The 10057-nt window shown below is 50.7% G+C and overlaps 1 protein-coding gene across 1 annotated transcript; it reads right to left on the minus strand.

Moving 5' to 3' along the window:
- Positions 1-3352: 3352 nt before the first annotated feature.
- On the minus strand, positions 3353-5794 carry CLEC19A (C-type lectin domain family 19, member A). The gene is made up of 4 exons (XM_010003298.1): positions 5631-5794; positions 5100-5193; positions 4228-4360; positions 3353-3457 (listed from the first exon to the last, which is right to left on the minus strand). Exons 1-4 carry the CDS (start codon positions 5792-5794, stop codon positions 3378-3380), a joined length of 471 nt encoding a protein of 156 aa, XP_010001600.1. The 3' UTR covers positions 3353-3377.
- Positions 5795-10057: the final 4263 nt, after the last annotated feature.

The raw sequence follows: 10057 nt of genomic DNA on the forward strand, positions 1-10057 counted from the left end.
CCAAGGGATAAAACTCCTCTCTGGGCTGCCTGTGCTGGGCAGGCTGCTGCTGCCTGGCACACCAGTGAGCTGCAACAGCACAGCTCCCTGCCCTACACACCCAGCAGCAAATTTCAGAAAATAAAAAATACTAATAGGAGAAAAAACCAAAAATAATCAAAAGGCAAATGGTCCAGAAAGGCCCATCTCTCCACCCAGGGCTGGGGGCAAAGTTGTCTCTACAGACTGTGAAATGGGTTATAGAAGGATGAAAACATCTGTCACCAGGAGACAATTATTTTTGTTCATTCCCAGGCTACCTCACACATTGTTCACACTTACCCCTCTTTTATGGCTTACAAAGGAAAATGTTCAGCTCCTAAAAAAAAAAATACAACAAACGTCAGAGACATAAAAGGGCCCCCCAGCATCAGTCACTTGCAAGTGATGTGCAGGAGAGTCCTGCCACTGCCAGGTTTCCCACTGCCTGCACCGTATGGCAAGTCAGGATGGAGAAATTCAAGGTAACAGAATTAGGGGCCATGGGACAAGGAGCACAGAAAAATAAAACTAGAAAGTTCAGCCTGAACAGCTGCATCTGCACCTGGCTACTTGAAGCCCAGGACCAACCATGCCATGCCTTTCACTGACCACTGACCTCACCAGATCCACTAGAAGTTCAGTAGGAGATTAAAACTGTTGATTTCTGAGTTTTATTTGATTACTGTGAAAGAGGAGACACTAGCAAGGAGAGAGGGTTGTTCTTTCAATAAGGATCCTGGAGTCTGAGGAGAAAGCTGGGGGGTTGCAAAACAAAGCCCCTCTTAACTTTGGTCCTGACTTTCAGGCTGTGCATATTCAGTTCTTTTTACCTGGAAATGAAGATGTTAATTGGAGCTGACAGCTTTCAGAGGTTTCCCCATTAGCAATATTTTTAGCCACAGTAGGAACCAAGTCTTCAAACGATTTCCCAAGGGAAGGTTTTAACCTTTCTCCTGAAACATCTCATGCCACTTGCAGAGAAAAAATAAGGGGGGTTGGCTCAAGGTGCACTGAGCCCTGGTTGTGACAAACTCCCACCTCCTCTGAACAGGGGGCATGGGAAGAAAGGGGAAAAGAACCAGAGGAAAGGCAGCCCTGGGCCTGGAGCAGAGCCTGGCACAGAGCAGCAGCATCACCCTGTGGGGCAGCCACCCCTCTGGCACCCCAACCCTCCCTGCTGGGCCAAGGAGGGTCCTGAGGGCTGTGCTGGCTCCCAGCTCTGCACAGAAGCTAAGCTCCACCACCCAGACAGGACCACACTGCAGCACCAGGCCTTGGTGACTCAGACATGTCCTGTGCCACAGGGATGCCTGACCCTGCTGCCTGGGGCCAGCAGTGGGCACAGGACCCACCCAGGGGCTGTTCTAGGGCAGCAACCAGAAGGGTTCCTCAAGCCCTTTTGCTCCCACATCAACACTTGGTTAGCTTGGTAGCTCCAAGAACATTTTAGTTTTTTACAGCTGATTCCTTCACATCCTGTTTTTATCTATATGTAATTCACTGTTTTCAGATGATGCAAAAGTCTTGAGAAACCACGTTCAGTGGTGTTTCCTGCCCAGGACTGCAAATCATGCAACTTGCCTACTTTCCATATAAATATATGAATAGTGTGTGTGTGTATGTATGTATATATAAAATCCATTTATAATACTATATTTTTATTTATATGTGTTACTAATTTATATATATATATTTATAAATACAAAATACATCATAAGAAATGGCAGTGTTTCTTTATTTTAGAAATCTGCTTCAACACACATGCTCCACTTACAACACCACCACTACCCCCACCAAGTTTTGCAGTTTCTCTCCAAGTGAAATGCATTTAAGGTGAAAGCTGTGATGACACCCAAGGAAGTTGTTAAACACTCCCAGTGGAGCCTTAGTTATTTAGCCATGTAATATTAGCCATGTAATGACTCTGGAAAGTCTTAGTTTTCAAAGCTGATGTCCCTCTGATGGAGGCCAAACAATTGTATGACGATGCTTTTCCTCATCTTTGCAGGCAGTGGCCAAGATGGGGCAGCCCAGGGGTGTCCCAGCCATTTGGGTGCAGTGAGACCCTGGGGCTCTGCCAGAGCAGGGACAAACAGGACCCATCACTCCCAGGGGAGGGCAAGGGGCTGGAGGGGAGGCAGCCCCCTCTACATGAGGCTTCTTGTAAAGCCACCTGGGTGCCACAGGGCTGTGTGGAATAGAAGATCCCACTGCAGCAGCTCTCCAGGCAGCACTGGATTAATTGCATTTGACTGGGTCCTGAAGGATAAACATGGTTTTGTCTGGATAGCACTGCCCTTCCCTTGATCCTGGGCACCACGAGCCCCCCTTGCACCCAAGCCCTGCAAATTTACCCACATGCAAGGAAGACAGTCTCATCTCCCACCAAGCATCCCAAACAGGCACACTGTGTCTGCCACAACCACACACTCCCCTCTCAGAATTATTTACCTTGTACATAAAAGAACATCTGTGGTGCCAGCACCAAAGAGGAGGCATCAGGAACAGCTGCAGGAAAGAGCATCATCCCACTAAGAACAGGGCTGCAGCAAGAGCTGTGTGCCCTCCCCACCCAGAAAAGGTTTGGGAGGGTGGGCTACCCCCCCACCTGATACCCATCAGCCTGACACCCACCTTCCTTGTGATTTGACCAACCCAAAACTGCCAGGGCCAAACCCCCTGATGGGGAACAGGTGAAGGGCAGGGTGTGCACACAGGCTGTCCCAGGGACTCCAAGGAACAGCTAGGGTCAATAAAATAAACATTCCCAGGCATCCACTTCCCCCAGAACACCTTTGTAACACAGAGCAGCCTGAGGCCAAACCAGCTCCCTTTGCACAAGACCCCACTTCCCTAGGGAGGTGCTGCCACTCCAGTGTTAGAAAGACAGGGGAGCCTCCATCTGCTTTTTGCCTTTTATTGTAGCAGAGAGAAAAGTAACGTGCACAAGGGGCATTTTGCATAACTTAACAGAAAATAACAGTTCTTCATTCTTCATGGACCAATGGACAAAATAACACGTGGCTGTTTTTTGGTGCTAACAGTTGGGTGTATTGGTAAAATCACAGGGGTCCTCTAATAGGCTGCAATAGTTGATCTGAAACCCAAACCCAAATATCAGGCTTGGGTCTCCTTCAGTGTTTGACACAGCTCCCATGGCCGGTTGCCCATGGGGAGGGTGAGTGCTGGGCTCATCCCCAGGGCACTCCCAGGAGGGATTTTCTCAGCCGGGGTCTGGCTGGGGATGCTGAGCAGCTCCTCAGCTCTGGCTGCCCGTGCCGCGTCCCAGCAGCTCTTCCCTGGCATGGCTGGAGGGGTGACCCACGACGAGGGGGACACAGGCAGGGCCGGCAGCCTCAGTCCAGGGCCAGTGAGGGGATCTTGCAGACGAAGGGGAAGGCTCTGCCACAGGCGTTGTCGTTCCAGGAGCGCAGCGCTACCCCCGGGAAAACCAAGGTGTTAGCCAAAAAACAAGGCACAGGAGGTAACCAGGAGTCACCCTCTGGGACCTTCTGCCACTGTGAGAGGCTTTCCCTGGAAGTTCTCCCATTTAGGCTGCACCCAATCGTGCCCCCTCCCAGCATCCACATCCCTGTCCTGAGGATGCTGGGGAGAATGCCTGGCCCCAGCTTGAACATGGGAGCAAGGAGGTAGCTGCAATCATAGCCCCATACCATGCAAAGTATCACCAGGTTGCACATGGATGGGACATTTAATTGTGTTTACGAGGTCGAGGACTGGATACACCTAACTGGTCTTACTGGAAATGAGGGTGTGAAGTGGGATTTTTGAACAAGCAGAGGGCCTTGCCTTGCTTCAGTGAGATGCCTTAGTGAGGGAGAGAAAAGCTGGCAAACCAAGGGGTGTTTGCACAGGCTGCATGTGGGAGGGGAAAGCAGAAATATTGACCTTTGGCTAAATTCAGATATTTTTCAAAGTGGGTGATGCTCCCATCCTGCCACTGCTATGGGAGAGGGAGACGGGCTGTGAGCAGAGGGAAACTGAGTGTGGTGTGTGCTCATGTACACGATGAAAGAGAAAACACATCCCTTCTCTGCAAAGAAAAATGAAAATATTAATGCAAAATAATCAAAATGCAAATCTTCAGCCTGCCAGCAACCTCTTCAGAAAAGGACCAGCCAGAGTTAATTGAATTGACATGCAGAGAAGACCTAAGGTGTCCCAGACACCCAGCACGGCACTCACCGCTGCTGTGTCGGTACCAGATCTGGACACAGTCCTCCTCCTCGGGGATGGAGTGGATCCCGTCGTCGGGCTGACTGCCATCCCAGTAGTGGTAGTCGTAGGAGGAGCCATCTGTCCACTCGAAGTGACCCTCCTGGCACAGGGTGAGTGGAGAAAGGAGGCAATCACAGAGCTGGAAGATTGTCTCCTGCTCCCCTGCAGCCCCCATCCCCAGTGCCACACCACCCAGGGACACTGGGAGAGACTGTCACCCCTCAGCAGAGTCCAAACAGCTCCTTTGGGTTGTACAACTGAAAACTTACCCTGGAAAGAACCATAATTCACCGGGGGAAGCCCAGAAATTAAACCCATATATTTTTTAACACGCCCACCCAATTCTGTTCTCCTTTTTCTTTTCCATTCCTTTCCCAATATCTACAAGAAATTTACTGGCATGGGACTGTTCTCCTGATGGTCTCAGTTTTTCTTTGTTACATATTAAACTGTACATTCCCAACGTGTCAGCTTTGAAAAATGGCCGAGTATCACAGGAAAGCAATGAAACCTGGTGACTTGTGACACTGGAGACATTTTTAGTGTGTTTGCTTGTCCTGGCCAGCAGTGCAATACTCTTTCTATTAAGCCATTAATAAAATATGTGAAAAATGAGTAGTTACTAATTTTTTAATTATAGTAACATTTTCTTTTGAAAGTAGACTGGAGGGGATGAAATGAAAACTTTCCCCCATGCATGGGACAGCAGACCCTGCGCCACCACCCAGTTAATGGGTCTTTTAGGAGTGAAGAAGAAAACCAAGTGGCTTTGCAGAAGGAAAACACAGAGGGGCGATTTTTTCCAAGCCATTTCCCACATGACTGTGGGCAGCTCTCACCTGCCGCAGGTCGTTGAGCCCCATCCAGATGTCGGTGGGGATGCCGGGCACGCGGCTGTTCACCAGGTCGTACACAAAGACATTTTCTTCCCAGCTGGCAAAAGAGGAACACGGAGGCACTGAGGGCAAATGGTCAGGCATGTCCCTAAGGACTCACCCTGTGGCACGGCCAAACGGGTCCCCCTGCTCTAATTGCTGCTGATTACTTCCCAGGTCTGTGCAAGAGGTGTGGAGTGTGAGTGAGAGCTGGGGGTGAGGGAGCAGGGGAAAAAGCCTGTGTGAGCAGTTTGTATTTCTATCCCTTTTTTTTTTTTAGAGAATTTAGGAAACACAGCCTCCATTTTCCTGCCATTGCCTTTGTGTGCCCAGTGCATCAGACCTGCCCTGTTCACTGCTGCAGAGGGATGCTCAGGCTGGGACATGAGCCTGCAGCTGGCACAAATGTTCTGCTGTGGGAATGGGACTTTGTCCTCATTTTCCTTCTTCCCCAGCTTGTGCCAGAGTGGGATGATGATTTCCTGAGCTCCTCACCTGTGGATGGAGGCCAGCTTGGCTGATCTGATGCCAATGGAGAACTCAGCACAGTAGAGGTCAGCTTCGGCCCAGGTTTTGTTGACAGGGAAGTACCGGTAGCAATGACCTTCATACTCTGTCCAGAAGAGTGGGCAGGAGTAGGCGTGGACAGGCTCGGGCATGGCTGGGGGCAGAGCAGAGGACATCCAGCAGCTGAGGGCAAAGCAGCAAGGCCCAGCAGGCAGCACAGGCAGCGCTGCCCAGCCCTGCTCCCCCCATCTCAGCCAGGCAAAGAACCACTCAACAAATGCATGGAAAAAAACAACTGTTGCAGATGCCATGCAAAAGTTCACAAAACCCAAAACCTGGGTCTCAAAAGCTGTGGGCTTCTTGAATTTATCATCTGCCTAAATCGGGGGGAACTTTTCAAGCCAGTTTAACAGCATTTTTGGCAGAGGGTGCTTAAAATAAAGGCACTGAGTGGTGCTACTTGGGAAACTGAGATAAAGGCTCCTCTCGCCTCCATCTGGCACTGCTGGCGCCGCCGTGCTGGGATGGGAGCTGACAGCCAGGGTGCAGGGTTATGGCCACACTCTGCCCTCCTGTTCTCACCTCCTGCAAGGCTAACTTGCACCTCCTCCATCCAGGCAATCCCCTCACCACCCCGTGTCCCTGGGCCTGGGCACAGCCTTGCACGTACACACACGTCGGGCTCTGGCTCCATAAATAGCTGGGCAAGGGGCGCGTGGCGGGAGCGGTGCCGGCCCATCTGCCTCCTGCTGCCAGATAAGAGCTGGGGTTGCTCCTCCATCACCACTTCTCAGCACAGCAGGGGAATCACCCCACAAAAGGCCACTTTTTGGGGGCAGGACGCATTTCTGGAACCTTTGCTGTTGCTGCTGTGTGAACACATCCCTCTGCACCCTGTACCACGCTCCCCCATCGTGCCTGGGGGGGACGCAGCACTTGCACAACACACCTTGACACAAATGCACATGGAACCCCCAAATTGTGTGACATGACTCTCTCACCTGCCGGTTTTTGAGCCCTGGGGAACTGCCAACTGCCCCACAGCCAGTTCCTGCATCCCCATGGGGTCCTGGTCAGGGGTCAGTGCTGCTGTCAGAGCAAGCAGGGAGGCGGGCAGGGCGAGGGGAGCAGGGGGTTATAGCAGACATCAGATGCCATCAAACTATCCAAGCAGGTAACAGGCTGAAGCCCAGAGAGGTCAGGGTGGTGCTACAGGGCCTCCAGCACTGCAGGGGAATGACACTGGGTCATGGATGAGGCACGTTCCCCCGTTCCAGGACAGGGCTGGGAGAGGGTCCCAGCTCGTGGAAACTCCCAGGTTGCTGCTGCTCCCTCCTGCCAGAGGCTCTCGTGGGGCTCTGCAGCAGATGGGCACCACCAGCTCCCTCAGCAACTTGGGCTTTATTAGAGAGGCTGTGAAGTGCTGAATTCTTCACCCCTAGCAGCACAGTGCCAAAATTCACAGGGCTTAACCCAGCAGCATCCCTGGCAAATGGGGCCCTTCGCTCCCAAGTGCTAATTGCAGCTGGTGTCCCAGTGCCCTGACTCCAAGCTGGGCCAATCAGCACCTTGATTGCCCAGGGAAATCACTCTTGTTTTGTTCAGAGCAGCCAAAACCAAGCCAGAGGTGGACACAGTCCTTCTTTGTTGTTCCTTACTGCTTCCCATTAGGTAGCATTAATTTGATGAGCTTCAGCAAACCAGAGGTGCCTGAAGGAATTTAAGGTTAAATATACTGAAAAGTAAAATAGGGGAGGTCAGCATTTAATTAGCACCTTTTCTGTTAGATCAGGATCAGAAGGTTTGGCTGTCTCTTTGGAGGAGAACTATTACTCCCAGTTTTACAGGCAGGAATATCTGGGGGTGCTGCTTTATCTGGGGTCTTTGGGGGCTATTTTTAGCAGAAAGGCCATAAGAACTTGCACATATGATTGTGAGCATACTAGCCCATTCCTGGCTCTGTAGGAAAACTTCATAACACAAACCAGCAGCTGTTGATGGTATTTTGACCTAAAAGGGGAAGCGTTTTGGGGCTATTTAGACCAGATTCTCACTTTTAAGTAGCCCAGCACACCACCTCCAGCAGCACCACCTCCTCTGCACAGGGCAAGAGCAGCACACCCACTGCCTGTGGTTTGAGGGCTCCGCTGATCCCAAGTCAGTTCATCCATTCGTCCCCAAATTCCTGGTGAAAAACGATGGCAAGGATCCTTCCTCCCTTTGCTTATTTGCAGTGCAGCAGATGGAAGGTCAGGACTGTGTGACACAGCACCAGCAATATACATGGTTAATGAGAAGATTCCTATCAAGCAGATGTTACTAACTCAGAAAAGCTGGAAAAGAAGAATTTTGGGTCAGAAAGAGAGTTTTGCACTCTCTGGAATTGTTTCTGTCCCAACAGAACTGGAGCCTTTTTATTTATTTACTAGGTGGGATCCAAGGACTGCCTGTCAAAACCTTGCAAAAGCTGGCACTGCTCTGCCAAAAACTTTCACTTCCCCAAGTGGCCACTTTCCAACTAGAAATAATCAATTAAGAAAACCCCAGCCAGCTTTGCAAGGCTTTGCTGTTTTTTATTCCAGGATGTCACTAAAAAAGATGAAGTACCAACTGCATGACTCTCACTGCCTCAGCCAGGGGGCAGCAGGTTTTTTCCTGAATAGTTTCATCCCAAGGTGCAGTAGTGCCTCACTTCCAGCCATCTGCAGACTTGAGACACAAAGTTTGGGGCTAGGATAAGGCTGGCAAGATATGCCCATGCAAGGAAGACTCCTGGGGTGGCTGGAGCTCCATCAAAGGGTTTTGGATAGCAAATCAGATCAGATCAGTGCTGGCATGAGACACTCTTCTTGTTGCATAGCAATGAAGGGCTCTGTTCATCAACAGATGATGACTTACCAAAAGCTTAGAGATGTTAGGAGACACCTCACTGAAAGGCATGGTCTTGAAACACCCCCCCCTTGGCACATCCATAAGTTAATGCTGCTGTCTGACCTGAAAAACCAAGTGAACCTCTTCAGCTCTTGGCAAGCAGCTGGGTTTGTAGGGCATCCATCAACATCCAAGAGGCTTGTCTGAAGTTGATGCCAACAGAGAAGAGCTGAGGAGATCCCCATTGTATGCAGAGCTGGATGGTCCCCAGGGCAAAGCTGCCTGTGGAGTTCCTGTGCTGGTAGCTGAGGGCTGCCAGGCCAAAAGTGAGGGACCAGGGGTGTTCCCCAGCTTATAGCTGGAGCTGGGACTCAGGACAAGCATCCTGGTTTTCACCAACACTGAGTCACCTCTGACCAGCTCAGGGTGATGGGGAGGGCCAGCATGGGTGAGACAACAGAGGTGGGACAGGGGAGCCCTGTGACCCCCCCTGAGGTTCAAAGTGCCAGCTGAGCCAGACCTCCATCCCACCACAGCCTTGACACATGAATCATCCCACACCCTCTTTATTGAATAAACTCAAGGAATAAGCATTAAAGAGGGACATTTGTTAGGCAGGAGTGTGCAGCAGGGGCTAAGACTCTGCTACTGTGCAGGTCACCCATGGCTTTAGGAGCACATCCTTAATCCCTTATACCACAGTCATTACAAGCAATCCCACCTTCATGTGATTTGCAGTATTTATCTTGCATTAACAGATGAAAAAGTCTCATTCTTGGCATCTGCCTTCAAAATAAGCAGATTCTGGGAAGGTTTTCAGTCTCTGTGTGTCTGGGGGATGTATGGAGCTGGAGGGGATGGTATCCACTGGTGGACACAAAGATCATTTAATAACTGGGCAACATTTTACACTCTGAAGTATTTTTTAAAGTGTGCACTACAAATTTCCAAGTAATATTTTAAACAGCAGTTGAAGCCTGTTGGAAGCAAGATCCTTTCAGAGGGCTCTGTTCTTCTATATCCTGTAACAAAACCAACCTGCATTTACAGTCTCCAGTCTCCTACCACACACATTTGGAGTCGTGAGGCTGCAGCAGCCACCAGCAGCAGCCCCCCTGCAACCAGCACTCAGAAACAGGAATTATCAGCCTATTTTTTTTCTCCCCCTCCTTAATTAGTTATGGCAAAGCTCCCACGGATTAGGTGTCTGGCAGGAAGGTCGGGCTGTATTGATCCTTCTTCTTGCTAACTCACTCTACAGCACTTGAGGAGTCCCTTTCTGCTCACATTCCCATACACATCTAACAGGGGGGGAACAAACTCACGCCAGCCCTGGGAAAAAGTCTGCAAGACCCTTCAGTCACATGAAGTAGCCACCATCACCCGGAGCTCAGAAAAAAAAAGAGGAAACAGGGCAAATCTTGCACTCGTGGCCACTTTTCACACGCAGGAAGTGGGAATGTGCAGACTGGGGGCCGCGGGGTCCCCCCACCTGCCGGGCCGGGCTGTGCGGCTGCAGCCCCGCGTGTGCCCCTCGCAGTCCC

This window comes from Chaetura pelagica, unplaced genomic scaffold (assembly GCF_000747805.2).
Source record: "Chaetura pelagica isolate M959 unplaced genomic scaffold, ChaPel_1.0 scaffold138, whole genome shotgun sequence".
NCBI classification, from domain to species: domain Eukaryota; kingdom Metazoa; phylum Chordata; class Aves; order Apodiformes; family Apodidae; genus Chaetura; species Chaetura pelagica.

What these genes read in the sequence shown, in the direction of transcription:
- CLEC19A (XM_010003298.1), bottom strand. Translation starts at nt 5,794, where the DNA reads ATGCCCGAGCCTGTCCACGCCTACTCCTGCCCACTCTTCTGGACAGAG. An exon ending in GGCTCAACGACCTGCGGCAG is followed by an intron (nt 4,361 to 5,099) that starts GTGAGAGCTGCC and finishes ACCCTGTGCCAG; the next exon opens with GAGGGTCACTTCGAGTGGAC. An exon ending in CTGGTACCGACACAGCAGCG is followed by an intron (nt 3,458 to 4,227) that starts GTGAGTGCCGTG and finishes TCCCGGGGGTAG; the next exon opens with CGCTGCGCTCCTGGAACGAC.